This window comes from Bolinopsis microptera, chromosome 9 (assembly GCF_026151205.1).
Source record: "Bolinopsis microptera isolate Bmic1 chromosome 9, MBARI_Bmic_1.0, whole genome shotgun sequence".
Classification (NCBI taxonomy): domain Eukaryota; kingdom Metazoa; phylum Ctenophora; class Tentaculata; order Lobata; family Bolinopsidae; genus Bolinopsis; species Bolinopsis microptera.
The window spans coordinates 16,721,737-16,742,570 of record NC_087080.1 but is presented as its reverse complement, the minus strand read 5'-3'; the positions used below and the strand labels follow the sequence as shown (position 1 = coordinate 16,742,570).

Sequence of the window (20,834 nt, the reverse complement as noted above, 5' to 3'; positions counted from 1 at the left end):
TTTAATGTGCGTCAACACAACTTCAGTTGAAAGCTGTTTTGTGAATACTCAAAAAGTTAGAAAAAAAACAGGAACTGAAAAAAAAGAAGCTAAAACAACCCAACAAGAGCTACGAATAAAAGTAACACAACACAACTTACAACTTTATAAATACTGAACTGAAAATTACTTCAATTATGAAAGTTACTTCAAGATAACAGAAGAACAGAAGATTTATATGCAATTATTATTATATGTATAAAGCAGCTGTAATAAACAGCTAAGATAGTAATCACTTGTTCAAAGTGAACACAGGCAACTTTATTAAGAGTTTATGTAGAGATTAACTTATAAAGAGTTCAAATAATTATCTAAGATATGATTTAAATTCCTAATCAAAAATGATATCAAGTAGAATAAATACATAATATTCCCATCCTTTTCTCTTTCTACCAAAAAGTTAATCAGAATTAAACGGTACTGTTGATCATTAGACGTTCCTAGTAGTAGTTACTAGTTACTAGTTACTAGTAACTAGTAACTAGTAACTAGTAGTAGTAACTAGTTCCAACTAGTTCAACATTTTAAAATATTTCCTCCGTCCAACAACCATACAATAGTATTTCTTTCCGTCTTTCAATCAAATTCAAACTGACATAAAAATTACCACTCGCGTGTATCCCTCTTCATTCTTCAATCAACAACGTTTAAACCTAATAAGTTAAAAACCAGCTTATTACTGATCTTCAAAACTCACTGCTGTTCTCTTTCTGAGTCCTTCTCCCATATTCTCATTAGAGTTCAAGTTCCTCACATTCTCAAGCGGAGGTTCATTCTCAATACCATCGGGGGAATCCAGGGTGGGCAAACTGACAGAGGTACTAGACTCAGGGGAGCCCCTGGAATGGTTGGAATGTGAGTCTGCGGAGGTGTTCCTGTAGAACACTTCTGGAGAAGGAGAGAGGTTGGAGGGTGAGGGAGTAGAGGGGGAGAGGTTAGAGGGGGAAGGAGGTTCAAGTGAGGTTAAATCTGGAGCAGAACGGGAGGGAGTGAGGGTAACTAGCTCTACTGAGCTAGTAGTAGAACTAGTAGCAGTCTCGTCAATAGTAGAGAGGGAGCTAGCAGCGAGGGGATCTGTAGGAGTGAGCAGGGGGGTAGTAGGGGTAGAGGGAGGGAAGGTAGGCAGTTTAACTGAGGAATTTACATTCCTTATGGGAGGTATAACTGGGGTGGAGTAGATTGGGCGCTCTTTTCGTAACTGCTCAGCATTCCTCAGTATGAGTCCCATGTTTATTATCTTTACAATGAAGAGTGTCACTATGGTTATAGCTCCGTACTTCAGATACTCGTGGGTTTCCAGCTCTAAATCATCTGGGATCACCTGCAAAATAAAGATATAACTAGTGAGTAAGAATTACCGTTGTTTCTAACCATTTTTCTTGTTTGTAGGTTAAAGATGTAATTTTATTTACGAAGATATCACCTACGTCATGCCGTTTCATTGCTTCTCCAATTTAACAACTAGTGAATAAGATACACATTTCAATATATTAGTACACCGCTAGAGTATATACTATATATTGGTACTATTTACAGTACGTGTCATTTTGTACTGTTGTACTGTTGTGCATACACTTAAATTACCCAGCGCAGCATCAAACAATATGTACTCTATTTTTAACTCAGCTTGTAAGATACAACAGGCCGTGAGATTATTATTAGGATGTTTTATTTATGTAAGCCGTAGACTATGCTATATTACACCATATTAGTATATTACACCATATCTATTATTAGTTATCATATCGTCGTAACTGTCGTTAGCATAGCATCCTAAACAACACAAACAACATTGCTGTTTTGCTAATGACCGCTTCAGATATGAGACCAGATACTTGATACACACCTACAGTGTAAAAGAATTCTTTGTTTGAACTAAAACACACAAATTCCTGAGGTGATCCCCAAATATGTCAGTATTTTAGTATACAGGTTCTAATTACATTATATTAATTATTACAGCCCGTAATACAAGGAGCAGATAATGTCCCTGCTCACGAACAGGTATGTCACGCACACTGTAGAGGTATGGCTTACAAGTGGTCAGGTGTTAAACCTACGAAATCACGTACTGCTAATTAAGAGTGACGTGTATAAAGACAGCGAGTACAGGGCAACACTGGAGCACAGAGTAATACATATATATATACATTTTGTTCTTTGTAATTTTCAATAACCATGTCTAGTCATTGACTACTGATATATATTTATAACACTGGAGCACAGAGTAATAATACACTACAGCAGGACATTGTTTAACACGGGCTAGTATATTAGCGGGCTTATTAATTTTAAATTAATGTTGTATCCAATATTTAATAACAAGTTTTAACTACGTTTATATCAATAAAGACTTGTTTTAGTTTTAGAGAGAATACAACTATCAGCGAGCACAAGTTTTGCCAAATTCCCTGGTTTCAGTACGCACCTCTAATAAGACAGTAACAGTAAGGCAGGCAAGTGGCATTGCAATAAATAGTATCTTCCTCGCCATGAGGTCCATCCTGTTACTGAAGGTCTGTTTAAAGTGCTGGGGGTTCAGTAGGTCGTCATACAGCTGGTACTGTGGTTATTATAATGGGTTAATTGGGTAATTACATAATTACTGTCACGTGTCAGATCAAATAGAGTTCACCTACCTACTAGGGCAGTATTCAGTATTCACTTTGTTGATAAGTGCTTCTAGTTTCAAACATTTCACAGCTGATTTGAAATGAGAACTTGTCCTAAAGAGTCACTACAAAGCGTGACTTCAATGAAAGTGACTAATAACAATTAGTTACTAGTTACTAGTTACAAATAATAACAATTAGTTACAAACCCTGTAATCGTTGTATGTTTCCACAGGTATTCCGTTAAACTTAGTAACGAAAGCGTGTTTGATCCAGTCTATCAGTATCTCACTGATAACAATCACAGCTACATCAGGGAATATGTCCCACATATGGGCTGTGTCCCATTCTGATGGAGAATAAGTGTAATGTCGTCACACCACGTGTTATGACGTCACACCATGTGTTATGTCGTCACACCACGTGTTATGACGTCACACCACGTGTTATGACGTCACACCATGTGTTATGACGTCACACCACGTGTTATGTCGTCACACCACGTGACAATGACAGCAACATCAGGGAATATGTCCCACATGTGGGCTGTGTCCCATTCTGAGGGGGAATAAGTGTAATGTCGTCACACCACGTGTTATGTCGTCACATCACGTGTTATGACGTCACACCACGTGACAATGACAGCAACATCAGGGAATATGTCCCACATATGGGCTGTGTCCCATTCTGAGGGAGAAATAAGTGTAATGTGTGAGATTAAGGAAGGTTTATACTAAGTTGTTATCGTCCTTCCACTCATCCTAGAACGTGTGAAATTAGAGTTGAACTGATTTGAACTGTAGTATTTGCACATGCTGGCATTGAGCCAACATTCTAGTTAGTGTGTGACACAGTGAGGGGTAATTAGTCCCCTCTCCTCACAGTGAGGGGTAATTAGTCCCACTAATTAGTCCCCTCACAGTGTCAGGTGAGTCAGGAATGTTCAGGTTGGTATGTGCTTTTTAAAAACTTTGTGTGAAAAGTGACAGTCTACAACACTCTTATGTATATGAAATGAAACAGGGTATACAATAAATACTACTTATAGTCCGCTTATATCGAAATAGATTTTAAAATATACATATAAATAGCGAATGTTGGGAACGTTAGAGCAGATCGCCTATCTGAATAGCAATGTTGCACTATATAGTATATACTAGTGTAACCCGGCCTACGGCCGGGATTTCACTGCCGCAGTTAAAAAGGGTAGGAGTAATTACCCGCTGAGTCAAAACCCGGATTAGGCGAGCAATTCTATTCGGAGTGCCCTCACGTATCCAATAGTATGCTTAAAAGATAGTAATTCTTAATCTATAATCAATAGAAATTAACCCTTAACACCATGCACCACACCAGCCTATCATATTTGTGAACATGCATTACATTGTCGTATGAAAGTATGAACTCTCTCTACAGTCCAAACAGACCGTTTGAGCACTCCCTCCCCTAATAAGTTTATAGTATTATATGACCATGTAATATATACGCCATGTAATATATACGCTACATATGCAGAGAGAGAGAGAGCTAGCCCCGTAACTCTTGCCGTTCTTCTCAAGCCATTTTATGTAACATATTTTGTGGTACAAAACCATCAATTAAACCACTTACCACCGGCCGATTTTTATAAAATTTGCTTATTGGCTTCGTCAGAGTTTTGTCGGCACTATACCGAAAAAACCAGTCCCGTAACTATTACCGTTTTTTTTGTATAACCGTTCGGAAATTACACACAGACACACACACAGACACACACACAGACACACACACATTCTGGTGTTATTAAGTTGATAATATATATATATAATATATATATATAATATATATATATATCACTGTAGTTGATTATAACAAGGACTAAAGTATTTAATGTTACAGATACTCAGGTAGTTGATTATAACAAGGACTAAAGTATTTAATGTTACAGATACTCAGGTAGTTGATTATAACAAGGAATAAAGTATTTAATTTACAGATACTCAGGTAGTTGATTATAACAAGGACTAAAGTATTTAATTTACAGTGCAGATACTCGGACCTTATCTTATGATTAGTTAGTTAGCGGACAAGGCTCAGGTTTTTGGGAGGTTACACAGTGTGTAATACACATAATGAGAATATAACCTGGTTCCTATTAGTGTGTAACATATGCAACATATTTAATCTAGAAGGAGAATATTTGCCGTAATTTGGTAACCGTTCCTAGAAGCAATCATATTTGCACAGCTACACTCTACTGATAAGGGTTTTCCAGACCAGGTTTTGTGCTGCCGGGTTTTTAAAGTTTAGTCACCAACTTCATACACATTCCAACTTCATACACATTTCACACCATGGCTGCGTAATTTGTAAGATGTAAGATACACATTCTTTACAAAAATAGCTGAAAATCCTAATTTTCGGTTGGGAGGTTCAAGATATGTCATTTGATCCGTGGTACATTGTCAAATCTAATTAGATCACTTAGTTCTAACAGGATTAGCGTCTGCACAGTTTCTAAATCTAACCAGTCTAACCAGCAAGGTAAGTGGTAAGTGGTAAGTTTAACTGGTTTAGCAGTGCAATATACTGGAACCTGTCTCTTATCAGAGGACGTGAAACTAGTAGCCACTCTAATTGTGAGATAATGGTTATATTGTAGTAAATAATATCTAACCAAGTTGGGACATGTTTCTGATGAAGACCATGACAAGGACCACAGTATAGGAGAACCTCTCTCTAACATCCCGCGCAACTATCTGTAAACATAAAGATTAGGAGAACCTCTCTCTTACATCCCGCGCAACTATCTGTAAACATAAAGATTAGGAGAACCTCTCTCTTACATCCCGCGCAACTATCTGTAAACATAAAGATTAGGAGAACCTCTCTCTTACATCCCGCGCAACTATCTGTAAACATAAAGATTAGGAGAACCTCTCTCTTACATCCCGCGCAACTATCTGTAAACATAAACATACTTAAACACGTCATAATTTGATCAAAGTAAGTCAATATTCATTGTAAACTATTTACTATGACTTCGACATTTAAAACTAAATTAGAGTCCTTTTCTTAATAAACTAATAAAGCTCGTATAGCAAAGCATAGCTTTTATTGTTTTACCTGGTAGTTGTTCATGTAGTCGAACTTTTTAAAAAGATAAGACTTCAGTTCCATATACTGATTAGAGGTCATTACCACGAGTAAACTCTTGTTGTGCGAGTTAATCGCCACACTGAATAGTATTAACATTTTAACTCTTACAATCAATAAATAATATTATAGTTATGATATTTATTAATAGAATTATCACATTGCTAGGTATCCTTAATGTCACTACTAAGGTTAGAAAGGTACCCCATGTACTAAAAGTAGACTTGATAACGCGATATGTTTACAATTTACATACAATAATAATAATTAGCATACATACAATATAATGTGCACCACACAGTGGACACTATCACTATGTACCCTCTAATATGTACCCTCTAATATGTACCCTCTAATATGTACCCTCTAATATGTACCCTCTAATATGTACCCTCTAATATGTACCCTCTAATATGTACCCTCTAATATGTACCCTCTAATATGTACCCTCTAATATGTACCCTCTAATATGTACCCTCTAATATGTACCCTCTAATATGTACCTTCTAGTACCCTCTAATATGTACCCTCTAATATGTACCCTTTAATATGTACCCTCTAATATGTACCCTCTAATATGTACCCTCTAATATGTACCCTCTAGTATGTACCCTCTAATATGTACCCTCTAATATGTACCCTCTAATATGTACCCTCTAATATGTACCCTCTAATATGTACCCTCTAATATGTACCCTCTAATATGTACCCTCTAATATGTACCCTCTAATATGTACCCTCTAATATGTACCCTCTAGTATGTACCCTCTAGTATGTACCCTCTAGTATGTACCCTCTAATATGTACCCTCTAATATGTACCCTCTAATATGTACCCTCTAATATGTACCTTCTAGTACCCTCTAATATGTACCCTCTAATATGTACCCTTTAATATGTACCCTCTAATATGTACCCTCTAATATGTACCCTCTAATATGTACCCTCTAGTATGTACCCTCTAATATGTACCCTCTAATATGTACCCTCTAATATGTACCCTCTAATATGTACCTTCTAGTACCCTCTAATATGTACCCTCTAATATGTACCCTTTAATATGTACCCTCTAATATGTACCCTCTAATATGTACCCTTTAATATGTACCCTCTAATATGTACCCTCTAATATGTACCCTTTAATATGTACCCTCTAATATGTACCCTCTAATATGTACCCTCTAATATGTACCCTCTAATATGTACCCTCTAATATGTACCCTCTAATATGTACCCTCTAATATGTACCCTCTAATATGTACCCTCTAATATGTACCCTCTAGTATGTACCCTCTAGTATGTACCCTCTAGTATGTACCCTCTAATATGTACCCTCTAATATGTACCCTCTAATATGTACCCTCTAATATGTACCTTCTAGTACCCTCTAATATGTACCTTCTAGTACCCTCAATATGTACCCTTTAATATGTAGCCTCTAATTTGTACTGTTTAATCAGTTTGTTTACTGAATAACACGCACAAGCCCTGTAATATCATGTAAATATTACCTAAGACAGATAAGTTGAATAAGGAAGCACATGGAGTGTATAGTAGTGTAAATACAGGCCAGCACCCAGTGCCATAACACTCCCACATGTTCCCGCTTCTTTCTCTTGTTCCGTATCGTCAACCAAAACAGCGCCTCCATTACATCACTACCTGAGTAAATAGTAGCAGTAAGTAGTTATAGTAGTAACTAGTAGTAACTAGTAGTAACTAGTAGTAACTAGTAGTGAATAGTAGCAGTAAGTAGTAGCGAGTAAAGCACCTGTTAGTTTGTGAGTTAATGTAGTTACTTACTTGTAGAGCAACCACATTTTCTTATAGAGACTAGTGTTCAAATATTTAAACTTAATCCCTTTTCTGCTGTTAAAATTAATTAAACTCATACTAAACACCACATCTTATAACATTACAAACATTACCACTTATAATATCTACACTCCGCTCGATAATATGCTGGGCCAATGTTCTGACGAAAATACAATTTCACATTTTCAAAGTGTCCCAAAATGGTCTAATTAGCATTATGACACATGTTAGAGGAGAATTAACACAAGTGTAAGACTAGTGAGTAGTGATCGTTACTATTGGTTACTAGTGGTTACTAGCGGTTACTAGTGGTTACTAGTGGTTACTAGTGGTTATTATTGGTTATTATTGGTTACTAGTGGTTACTATTGGTTACTATTGGTTCGGTTACTAGTGGTTACTAGTGGTTACTATTGGTTACTATTGGTTACTAGTGGTTACTAGTGGTTACTAGTGGTTACTAGTATAGTGGTTACTAGTATAGTGGTTACTATTGGTTACTTGTGGTTATTAGTGGTTACACCCGTATATTTACTGTTACTCAAACTTTTAGTGTAAAGTTCTAAGTACACTTCCAGTAATACATGTGATTTAGTTATAATAATAACATTGAAGAGAGTGCTCCAACTACTCAACTAGTGACAAAGAAAAGAGAAGGTTCTAGAGTAACAGGTGGTGTAATGTTAAACACTGTAATTACACGACTGTATACTTTCTAATCAAACCTGTGTGTAGTAGTTAATACACTACTTGTAAGTATACTCTACTATCTAATATACTCTATACATAATGATAAAGTAGGTTAGCTAAATCATGGAGTCTTTCATGATACAGCTCGTACAATAAGCAGCTATAAGCTGGAATATATGTTTGTAATGTACAAATCATTTGTCCTGATGAGTCAATGTAGTAAATGGTTGACAGACTGCCCGATTTTCTTAGATTACGTTACATTTTAAGTAGAGTCAACAATTATTCTATAATTGAGCAATGTAAGTTTGTAAATAGGATTTAAACAATCAGATTGTACTAAAATAATTAAATGTAATACAGTATTTAATATAATAATATAATATGAAATATCGATAATAGAGTTTGTATTTTGTAAAGCTGCCTCTGTGGCTCCGTTTAAGCTGCAGTAAGTTATTAATACACTGTGATTCCTGTTTAATAAGCTTAAGAAAGTGATGACTCACCAAAAGACAGACAAAGATAGTCCACTATCTCTAGCACATTGTAGATAAAGTAGAGCTTGATAACGCTCTGTCCTCTAATCAGGTGGTAGAGCATGGAGATGTTCACCCAGGATAAGATCCAGATACAAGCCCCCATTATTGCTACCCTAAATATATCACATATGTGCCCCTGAACGGTTTTAGTTATCACAACTAGTAAATCAAGGGTCCGTATTGCCCGATTTCAGTTATACAAAAGCCAGCGGATGGCTAGCGGACGCCTAACGGAGATGCAACAAAATGCAGCATTAATAGTTAGCGGCTGGCAAGCGGAGTATAGTGGACATCGCGCACAAACTAGTGGAGAATAGTACTAGCTTCATTAACACATCCGCTAGTTTCCGCTAGCTATCCGATATTGCCGCTAGGTCCGCTAGTTTTTCTGTAACTTAAATCTGCAAAATCGGCTTTATACGGACCCGTGAAATATCAATATTGTATGATACAATGAAGAATTATTAGAAAGTTGGTAAAAGGGTTTTTATCAGATCAAAACATATTTATTTTAAAATTTCATGATTGGAAATAATCTCTGTTTACGAAATAATTGCGCTGTTGATGTTTAGTAAAGATACTGATAGTTGGATAATATCCCGTTTTAGTAAAGATACCTTATCAATAGGAGGAGTATCCAAGAAAAGGAACTTCTTGAGGACCCAGAAGAGTATCTTAACCGCTGCACAAACAGTGCGAATAGGAAGGAATGTGAAGAGAAACAAGAATGCATCCAAACAAACCAGATAACCTAAATATAGAACTTTCTCCAGCTCCCCTGAATTAATTAAATTAGCTTAGATTATCTGAGATTCTAATTCAACAAACTAAATACTTGCACCTGGTATTTATAAATTATTTGTGGTAAAATGGTGAACTGTAATTTATATCAATGATAAAGTTGATTAATCTTGTTGACTTACATGGTATACTAAGAAATGTTATGATAAAGTTGATTAATCTTGTTGACTTACATGGTATACTAAGAAGTGTTATGATATTTAAGTTGATTAATCTTGTTGACTTACATGGTATACTACAGTGGCGTAACGAAGGGCCCTGCTGACCCCGCTGTGCAGGGGGGCGCCGTCTTAGGGGGGCGCCAAATCGTCGTTTGAATGTGGGACAATTTCGAAAACTTAACTAAAGTACTAGCAAAAATGCGCATTTTGCTCTAGATACACACTTTTTTAGAGATTTTTACCGGCGTATCTTCTAAAATCACCTAATTTGTTCAATTTTAGGGAGGGGCACCAAAAGGGGAGGGGGCGCCAACAGGGGGGCGCCTTTTCGGCAGGGGGGCGCCAACAGGCAACGTTACGCCACTGGTATACTAAGAAATGTTATGATATTTAAGTTGATTAATCTTGTTGACTTACATGGTATACTAAGAAATGTTATGATATTTACTTGTTGATTAATCTTGTTGACTTACATGGTATACTAAGAAATTTTATGATATTTAAGTTGATTAATCTTGTTGACTTACATGGTATACTAAGAAATGTTATGATATTTACTTGTTGATTAATCTTGTTGACTTACATGGTATACTAAGAAATGTTATGATATTTACTTGTTGATTAATCTTGTTGACTTACATGGTATACTAAGAAATGTTATGATATTTACTTGTTGATTAATCTTGTTGACTTACATGGTATACTAAGAAATGTTATGATATTTACTTGTTGATTAATCTTGTTGACTTAAATGGTATACTAAGAAATGTTATGATATTTACTTGTTGATTAATCTTGTTGACTTACATGGTATACTAAGAAATGTTATGATACGTTGTTCTTTTATTAAATAGTTTGCATCATCCTCACTAACAGCAGACCCTCTCACAATCTGAAAACAAGCCTTGTGGATACAAGTTCAGCAAATTTACACAATTATTGGATTTTGATAATTAATCCAAGGGAAAATATTTAATTATAAATAACTGATACTTAAGGGGGTGCAACGTTTTGCACCCCGTAATACTACAAAATTATTTATGTTACCTCTTCACCATTTAAGTGGTATTGTCTGTTTACCTACTTACCTCTTCATAAATACAATTCAATAAAGACTGCTTCTTAACAGGTTTTTCATCTTCCTTTTCCATAGTCCATCATATCTTGTAATCTTCCATTTAGTCTAAACATTGAGGAGGTTTAATATATAAATTTTAACTTACTTGCTAAAATATGACATACATTATTATTAAATAGCTAATAATTTAACAAATTATTAACCGTCCCCTTCAAGTGGGCAATAATAAGCTCTAAATGACGTTTATTTTTTATAATATTTTCCGGGAATTATTTCCCCGGAAAACTTAGTCTAGAGTAAGTACCTAAGGATCCAGCAGATCTATGCGAAATAACATATCTGTGTAATGTGTCCTGAGTCCTTGGTCGACTCAGCCGAATGATAGGAAACCTGATAAAGGGTTAAATAAGGAGAAGCCTGCCTTCTTCTTAGGACACCCTTTCAGAACATCTACATCATAGTTTACTGTTCACATAGTACTACACTGTATTCAGTCTGGGCTTAGGAGCTGTAAATGGTGGATACAAGGCACAAGAAGTAGCTGGAGTCCATAATTTTGTCTTGAGTATCTGGAGGTACAATACTTTGTTCATTTTAGTTGTTTGTTGTGGACAATAAAGACACCATAACATCAGAACTTTGTCGAAGGGCAAGAAGGTGCAGTGTTCCAATTTTCAGCACTAACCAACTCTAAGAATACCGACCAACTCGTTGTGGCTGTCCACTTGCAAACCTGGATTGGTTGAGGCTAATAGCATTACTAATGTGTTCGCTCAATGCTGCTAGTATTCTTTTTTTCTTGATCCTGGACACACAACTTCACTGTCTTCAGGTCAACTACCAAATTCAGCACCTTAATTGTATTCGGTATACCTGCCAAACCTATACAACCGAAATTTACGAATTCCCATTCATTGTTAACATGAACAACTGGTAGATGGTTCCTGACCGGCTACAATAATATGATCTGGTAGATCTTACTCTAAATCAAATCAAATCAAATCAAAATATAATGACACAAACATCATCACACATCATCAAAAATAGATCTACTAAAGTTTTAAAAATATCTTAAATCTATTGGCCTAAACAACCAAGATAAAATGAATCTAATTTACATACTTTCCACTACTATATAAGTTAATAAAGCGTTTCTTAGCAACATGAGGATGACACACAAGATATTCATTGTGCTTCTCTTCATTAGTAGCATAATTTAATCCCTCAATCTTTCCTAATACTTCGTCCGAAACATACCAAAAATGAATATCATTTACGGATCCGTTTAAAATAGTCTCTTTTTTGAAAGCCTCTAATCTTATTTTAAAACTTGACACAGTCCCACAATTCTCGACATCCGAGGGGAGTTTGTTCCAATATGGTCTCACCCTCTCCGGAAGAAAAGAACTGTGGACTTTCTTCATTTTACTGCTACTTTTACTGCATCTACTGTTTGATACCACATTAAGACCAGATCTGCTCATACTGAACAAACCAGCTCCGTAATTGGCCAAACCACTTATCATTTTAAAAGATTCAATGAGGTCCACACGTATTCGCCGCTCTGCCAGCGTTGTCAAATTGAGGATTTCCAGTCGACGACTGTATGGAAGAGTACCCACCTCGTCAATCAGACGGGTAAACCGCCTCTGGACGCTCTCCAGCTCCAAGATGATCCCCCAACTTCCATGAGCCGCAACTGGACTCCACAATTAATAAAAACAAATATTTATTAATAAAACAAATATTTATTTTTACGGCACAATCAAACAATATCAATAATAAATAAATCAGGGGAGGTTTGAAGAGGTTTCAAGTGCCGAAGGACACTGCTTATCTTTAGGATTTGAGAGTGACCTGTGCTTGAAACCCCCTCAACCATCCACTACGTCAATATAAAACTTATTATACAAATATAGAAAAATATAATTATCTAAGCTAAAATTGCTTATTGGTCTAGTTTGGTGACATAGGAGAGCCCAGTTGAGTTTTAGTTTAGGTTTATGTTTTAAATCATAGTTTGAAAGGTTAGCCATGTTTCATGGCAGAGAGAGATATCATGTGTGCAGAGCCGTACCAGATGTAGAATTTGAGATATAATATAGATTAGTTACCATATATTAGGGTCACCTCGATTTTGGAGGGATAGCAAGTGCTTTTTAAGGTTAGATTTAATAATACCTGACGAGGCTGATAAGTCTGAATTTTTGGAAGACCCCGGGATTATTATCCCATCTACATTAGCATCACATATTTCGAATACATAGGGGATGAGATCATTCCATATTTTCGTAGAGGTGTACAAAAAGTTCTGTTGGGAGATATCTAACCTCAGTAATGGGACAATCAGACGAAGTTTTTCATTTCTAGGACAGAACTTGAAAAGATCTTTAATCGACTGGGGGACATCAAATTTAAGAATTTTGAATAGCTCCATAAATGTATGGTACATGTGCAGATTCTCCAGGTTCATAATTTTCTGCTCAGTGAATAGCGGTTTAGTGTGTTCAAGACAGTAGTTCTTTTTAGCCATATGTTCGTTATAAGTTCTTGAACGTGCACAGGTTAAGTAGTATTCTTTATGATCAAAATTGGGAATGTTACCAAATAGCAGTCGTATACATCGTTTTTGAATAGCAAAGATTTTATTCAGCTTATGTTTAGGGATCCCACCCCAGCAACTTATACAATAGCTAAGATGTGACATAAAAAGAGCATTGTATAGTTTCAAATATTCAGATTTGGGAATGAATTTGCAAATTCTCTTAATCGATACAATACTGGAGTTCAGCTTTAAAGATAAATGATTAAGATGTGGTTCCCAACATAGCTGTTCGTCTATTATCACCCCAAGAAATTTTGTACATTGAACTTTTTCTAGCTTTTTGCCATCTATTGAAATCGTTAGATTCCTGTTAAAGGGCCGTGTTCTAGCACAGGTCTGTGTTGCTCTTGACAAACCTGGCTGAAAATGCATAAAACAACTTTTCCCTGCATTTATATGTAACTTGTTAGACTCCATATAGTTACTGACCTGTTTCATTACATGATTAGCTTTTTCAAAAGCTTCCTGTGCTGAACGACCTATCACAAAAATATTTGTATCATCAGCAAACAGGACGAATTCAGCCAAACTTGAGGAGCTCACAATATCATTTATATAAATCAGAAATAGTAGAGGTCCTAACACTGACCCCTGGGGTACACCATACTCAACTGAACACTTGTCCGATTTTTCAGTTTGAAAAGAAGTTACTTGGCTACGGTTTGTTAGATAGCTAGCAAGAGTTTTTAGTGCAATACCTCTTACTCCATAGTGTTCAAGTTTATGCAGGAGTTTATCGTGCTCAATTGTGTCAAATGCTTTACTTAGATCAATAAATATTCCAATTACATGATTTTTCTGTTCAATCTCATTAAGTATTTTATTGACAGAATAGTTTACGGCATGAGATGTTGAGTGTTGTTTTCTAAAACCAAATTGTCGATCATAAATCACGTTCATAGCACTGAGGTAATTATATAACCTATTATAAATTATTTTTTCAAGTATTTTGCCAAATGTCGGTAATGTAGAAACAGGTCGATAGTTATCAAGGCATCGTGAGTCTCCTTTTTTATAAATTGGTGTAATAGAGCCCGTTTTAAGCTTGTTTGGAAAGACCCCATTGTCCAAGAACCAATTAAAGAATCTAGAGATATGACCAGACAGATAATTTACACTCTTTTTCAAGACTTTAACAGAGATATCACTTGCCTTCCCATTTTCAAGGCTACCAATAATTTTACCTATCTCTTCCTCGTCACAGGGGCTGAGAAAAAAAGAGTTCACTATTCTTTCTCTGCCCTTGAGGTATTGTTTAAACTTCGTTTTATTGAAATTGCCATCAGTTACCGTACGAGATGGTACAGAAGATTGAACTTTTGAATTAAGATTACGAGCAATAGACGAGAAGTAGATGTTAAATCCGTTGGCAATCTCACGGCGTTCAGTTACAATTCTACCATCAATTAAGAATGATGCTTTTATATCTTTTTTAGATTTACCCCTGAGTTCGTTGATCAATTCCCAGGTTTTTTTAATATTTCCTTTAGCAAGTTCAAATTTTTTCCCATAGTGGGCTTTTTTCGCAGATTTTATAGCTTTGTTTAAGATAGAACGATACTCCTTATACTTAAGATATAAAGTTTCCTCACCTAATGGGTTGATTTTGGTACACGAAGCCTTCCATCGCTTGTAGTGAAAGCCTTTAGTAAACACAGATTTAATTAACGCAGAAGTGATCCATGGATTCATCAATCTATTGCGTTTTGATTGAAAACCAGCAGTACAGTCCACTTTGAAATTCAGTTCGATTTTTTCGTGGACAGTTTCGACAAATTTTTCAAAACCTTCCTCATCATACGAAAAGTTCGATTGGTAGATATCCTTTCCAATATCATTAAGGAAACTTTCTATATTAGACTCACAGTAATCATACTTAGGTTTAAGTTTGGCAGTATTTGAACTCTCTTTAATATTACACGATATGAAACAGAAGATGGGGTTATGATGGGAAATCTTGGATTCAAGAATTCCAGATCCTAACACACGCTCAGTAGAGTTCACTAAAATATTATCAATTAAGCTTTCATTGCAACCCGGCTTGGCATGGGTGGCAATCGATATCAAAGGGATTAAATTGTTACTGTAGATAGTTTGTTCAAATTCAGCTATGTTTCGTCCCTGGGCCAAAAGATCAACATTGAAGTCACCTGTCAAGGCTACATTATTAGACGGTAGAAATTTCATCAACACATCAAGCTCAGCAAGTGCATCTTGAATATCACCACTAGGGGGCCTGTAAACAACACCAGCAATCTGTGGAACCTCTGTGTTAGTGATCTCAACGAAAAGTGTTTCAAGATTGTCAGAGCATTTACATAACTTTTCGATTCGGCTGTATTGGTACTGATTGTCAATATATATACCAAGGCCACTACCTTTCTTTTTCCCATCAGTTTTAGAGTTGTACTCACTGCTGTAACCATAAATTTTGTATAGATCTTTATTTTCCTCATTAATGTTTGTTTCAGCTAGCGCAATAACTGCAAATTTCTCATCATATTGACTCATATCAGTAATAAAGCTGTCAAAGTTAGATGCGTTCCCATCAATGTTGTTAAACACAATAGATATAAACGGCTTGTTATGGTTAAGTATGTTTTTTGACAGCCGGTTGAAATTTGTCATGTTATAATACCTACAGTCTTTTAGAATGTTTGAAATAGTCTCCATATCCTCGTCTCTTTCTACAGTGTTGGGATCATATTTGTCATAGATAATTGAGTTAAAAGGATTGTACCTTTGGGATTTGAAGGCGTAACACTGACTGCAGTGCCACATTTGTTTAACATGATCAAATTTAAAACTCTGTTCAGAACATTTGGCATGATATATTGTATCGCAACTCTCACATATTATGATTTTATGATGGCTTAGTACATTGCTATCACAACCTGGACATCTCTCTCTTGTAATATTGAAGTTTATTGAGGTCATATCGGTAAGATATCACCCGTACTACCCCTACTTAGGGCACTCCTATAGTCACCATTTCCACCTTTAAATCTTTCCGTGGACTGACTTCCACCACGTTGTACAATACACCGTTTTATGTTCATACAAAATATTTTCAGGCCTTCTCTCCCGAGATGAACAACATCATTGACCAATGGTGTGCCATCACGTGAGAATCTACCATACTTAGAGGGCATACATCCGTTAACAGAACCTAGTACAGAGTTATCTATAATAAACATGTTTTTCCTATTATAAACCATGTCGACAATTAAACTGTTTAACTCCCCTATACGTGAGTTAACAAACTGTGATTTGGTGGGCAAGAGTAAACTAATATGAACTTTACTATTAGGATAAAATTGCTGAATTTCACAACATTTCTTCTTAAGCTTAGCAATAAGTGTTCTAGTGGATGGTCTGTTGGAATCATCTCGAATATCATTGATTCCCGTATGTATAACAATGTTCCGAAAGGGGCCTATGTCTTTGGGAGCAGGAATATCGTCGATTTTAGCAGCCCACATTCGCTTACCGGGAACCCATTTTCCTAGAGTTCCAACATCTTTACCAAATTTAATGTACTTAGTGTTTGAGTCTCCAATTAACACTGTGCTATTTTTGTAGAAAGGCGCAATATGCCTAAAGGTAAAGCTGTACCTCACAGAAGTTTTCTCTTCAGATTCCTCGCCATCTTCTTCATTAGCGAGGGGTTCAATACCATGATTCCAGATTTCTTGGGACATTCTGGACATCACGTATACACTTCCATCTTTGAGCTTTAAGGACTTTTCAGTCGACTTATGTGTGAACTTTATTGTGCGTTCTTCACCAAGGGACACAGTGACTATTATCGATTCTGGGTCAATAAGAACCTCATTGTCGCAGTGTTGGGGGATATGGCTACTATTGCCTGTATATCTTGTAACAAGGCAAGAGTTCAGCCAGCTCTTCCTATTGGGGAGAGAGGGACGCACACAGTCCAAAAGATCTTGTATCTCCGGTGGAGTTTCCTTTGCCTGATGATAGGCTCCTGTGTACCAGTATCCATGTTCACCAAAGTAGACAACATCCCTGCTGCCACCAACCGAAGAAAAATCCGCACTATTGTCCTCCAGCAGCTTTATAAGTTTGCTGTGAAGCTCAACAGGCACTATATCTTCCTGATAAGTTAGATAAGGGTCACATGCAGGGCCTTCAGGAATTTGAGATGCAGCAAAGTGAGGAGAAGTAGTGTTAGGGGTCATAAGGATAGATTCATTGTAACGTAGTTCACCTTCATCAAAGTTCTGTGTGGACGTTGAGGGACATACATGATCATTGATCTTTTCCAATTGCACTTTGATCTGGGTCATAAGGTTGTCAACATGATCGAAAGTACTGCTGTTAGTCGGAGGTTGCTCTGTCATAGGTATATTTTTGAGAGAGTCCTTCAGGCCATCAATCTCCTGTTTGAGAGAGTTGCTGGTTGTCTCAAGGGCTGAGCCACTCTCCTTTACTTTCGTAAGTACACCCTTGATAGAAGCTATGTCTTCAGTGATATCTTCAATTCCAGTCACTAATCGTTCTGTTCTTTTGGAGTGTTCTTTGAAACAACTGTCCTCCTTGAGTATGAGGTGTTTGATATGCTCGTTGAAGAACTCTATGGTTGTTGTACTTTCTTTGAGTTCCTCATTACACTTTGATATCTTAGAAATATTGCTAAAGAATTCTGTTAACGCTTTGGATTTTTCCTCCTCCTTCAATCTTCTTGTGTAAGGAAAGATAAAGCAGTCCGGGCACTTCCAGGAAGTGCTGAGCTTCTTTAGAGAAGTTGCTGTGAGGCCAGCAAGGTTAACACAGTTAGAATGGAAGGTCTGCTTACAAGTAACACATAAGATTGCAGGGTTCTTTGACTCTACAAAGCAGGGACACTTAGAGAGTAGCGTTCCTGGGATCGATGCTGGTTCGTTGCTCTCTACATCTACAAAGTCTCCATCAGATGTTAGATCTGCATCTGGCTCTGTGTTCCTATTATGTATTCTGCTAGTGACTTTTCGGCTTAAAACAGGGCTTGAAATAGGGGTGGATCCAGCTGACTTGCACCCTCGATACGTGGAATTAAAGAGGTCCGATCTCCTGTCGAGTTTCTTGTCGGTCTTTTTCATGATGATAATGGATGCGGAGTACAGGGGTGAGCGGAGGGGGCCAGGGTCAGACCCATCGAACCAGACCAGTAAACCTGAAACAAGCTAGGCGGCAGTGAGATGAGTAACATAAATTTATCAGTGATCACGTTAAGCTTAGCAGGAATCACCAGTATATTTAAGGCTAGTTAATGAGTTATTAAGTACGATTGTTGATTGAAAATGAATAAAGTATATCGAAACGTCAATTGTTTTGGATGAGATGTAAAATGGAGTGAATGTGCAATGAGGGGGAAGGGGCTGGGGTAAGGATCGGAGGGGTTGGGGTAAGGAAGGGCTATCAATTCAAATTCAATGTAAATTTTCAACTTTATCAATAAACAATCCCACACAAATATTAGTTAGAATCTCAAATCTGAATGAATGTACACATATAAAGGGTAAATAGTCTGCGGGTATTATATATAAATTTTTTAATAAAAAATGTGTGGGGAGGCAGATAACAGGGGAAAAAATGGGGAGAGGGATTTTGCAAGACTGCAGGTGGATATCTTTACTTTTTAGATTTCCATTGAATAACTGTCTTGGGTTAAATAATCTTCTCACTCTAACACGAATAGGACAGCATAATGATAAAAGCACAGCTAAACCTCAAGTGCAATTTTAAACATTTAAAAAAAATTAATATTCATCTGTTAATACTTTTAGAGTTATGACAATCAAAGATATCAGTATAAATTTAAAGTATAATTTAAATTTGAATTTGTCATACATTAAATGAGCAATAAAGTAATTACATATCAATACGTTTTAGTAAATTTGCTATTTGCAGTGGTTCACAAAACCATTACTTATAATAACTGCTATTTTATTGAGGCTCTTCTATTTCAAGTGCAGACCGTAGTCACCATACATTTCAACACTACATACAGCAGTATCATATATATATACAAATATTTAAGGATATCCAGACTGTAGCCAAGCAAGTTCGCAGGGTTAAAAGTAGGGTCAGGGTAGGGTCACGTGGACGTGGATTTGAATGATGATGTTTATGGCGGTGCTGATGCTGATTGTAGAAAAATGATAATTACTCAACTTGCTTCAGGAGTCCATGGCTAGTCTTCTGAGTACACGACCCGGCCACCCCGCATCACCCCCACACACCTTTTCCAATTAGTGCTGCATTACTTGCGAACTTGCTTGACTGACATTCTTTTTCGACATCCTCAAATTATTTGTTATATAGTAGTGTTGAAAGTATTAAAAGTATTAGTAGAGGCTCTTACGGGCATTGTCTGCTCGATACGTTAGGGACCCCAGATACACCTTACTAGACGTATTTTTGACCGTAGAATCGATTGAAAGTGGTTTCAAGATGATTGGACTGATTGTTCTGGGGTAAAATCGCAAAAAACCGATTTTTGGGCCAAAAATAGGCCAAAAAACCATGTTTTTTGATATTTTGAGCAAGTTAATTTTGTTGGCATGTCGGCAAAACTTGCATAAAGATAGCTAAAAGACAGCCGCACAAGATTGTATAAAAATAAAACAAATCCCTCTATTTGTTCTGAGGTAAAAATCCAAAAAAGTGGTAAAAATTTTGACTTTTTTGCTTGAAGTTTGAATAATTTTTTGCAGTTGTATTAAATCAACCCAAAAATAGTCACATCGTGTTTGCCTAAATTTTTCCTTTCCGAGAAGTACCCACTTCATATACTTTATCGAAGTTTGAATATTTTCACTCCGCAAGCGTTTTTGCCAAATTTTCGACGCGCACTACGCGCAAAAGCATTTAGTTGTTATCAATTGGCACCCGCGCGTTCATCATAAATTTCAAACAGCTATAACTCAGCGAGATTATGTCCGTTCTAGCTCATATTTTCACACTAAATAGAAAATAATGTGATCTTATTGCTGACAAAATATGAATATAATTACTCTATTTGCCTTAGAGTAATAGACTGTCAAAGTTTAAAACGCGCATTGGTATAGCACGTGACTAATAAGGCCAAATTTATACTTCTTAACATATTATCGATCCTTAGACATCATACTATTGTGTCCAATTAGCGGTTAGGTCTCTAAACTCGTAGCAGAAAACACGTCTTTTTGCCCGTAAGAGCCTCTACTAAATTGAACACAATACTCTAAATGGGGTCTTATTAAAGCTTTGTAAATGGATATCATCACAGATTTTTCCCTGATAATCAGATTTCTAACAATCCAACATATCATTCTGTTGGCTTTAGATATTGAAGCCGTAATCTGTTCATTCCAAA

The 20,834-nt window shown here is 36.4% G+C and overlaps 1 protein-coding gene across 2 annotated transcripts; it reads right to left on the bottom strand.

The window, feature by feature from the left end:
• Positions 1–20: 20 nt before the first annotated feature.
• Positions 21–19,808, bottom strand: LOC134821459 (transmembrane anterior posterior transformation protein 1 homolog). 2 transcript variants are annotated; one of them, XM_063832203.1, is made up of 12 exons: positions 19,783–19,808; positions 10,880–10,976; positions 10,599–10,683; positions 9,447–9,607; positions 8,797–8,965; positions 7,297–7,447; positions 5,757–5,868; positions 5,568–5,593; positions 5,308–5,363; positions 2,861–3,000; positions 2,468–2,602; positions 21–1,360 (listed from the first exon to the last, which is right to left on the bottom strand). In XM_063832203.1, the coding sequence occupies exons 2-12, from the start codon at positions 10,940–10,942 to the stop codon at positions 716–718; spliced, it is 1,743 nt and encodes a 580-aa protein (XP_063688273.1). In that variant the 5' UTR covers positions 10,943–10,976; positions 19,783–19,808; the 3' UTR covers positions 21–715. The 2 variants fall into 2 exon arrangements, with proteins under 2 accessions (XP_063688273.1, XP_063688272.1); XM_063832202.1 differs by lacking the exon at positions 5,568–5,593 and having other exon boundaries at positions 5,308–5,389.
• Between the last annotated feature and the right edge of the window lie 1,026 nt (positions 19,809–20,834).

Excerpts from the sequence above, each read along its gene's own strand:
- LOC134821459 (XM_063832203.1), bottom strand. The coding sequence starts at position 10,942 with ATGGAAAAGGAAGATGAAAAACCTGTTAAGAAGCAGTCTTTATTGAAT. Across the intron at positions 7,448-8,796 it reads CTATCTTTGTCTGTCTTTTG|GTAGTGATGTAATGGAGGCG; the intron begins GTGAGTCATCAC and ends CTATTTACTCAG. Across the intron at positions 5,594-5,756 it reads ACTACATGAACAACTACCAG|ATAGTTGCGCGGGATGTAAG; the intron begins GTAAAACAATAA and ends TTATGTTTACAG.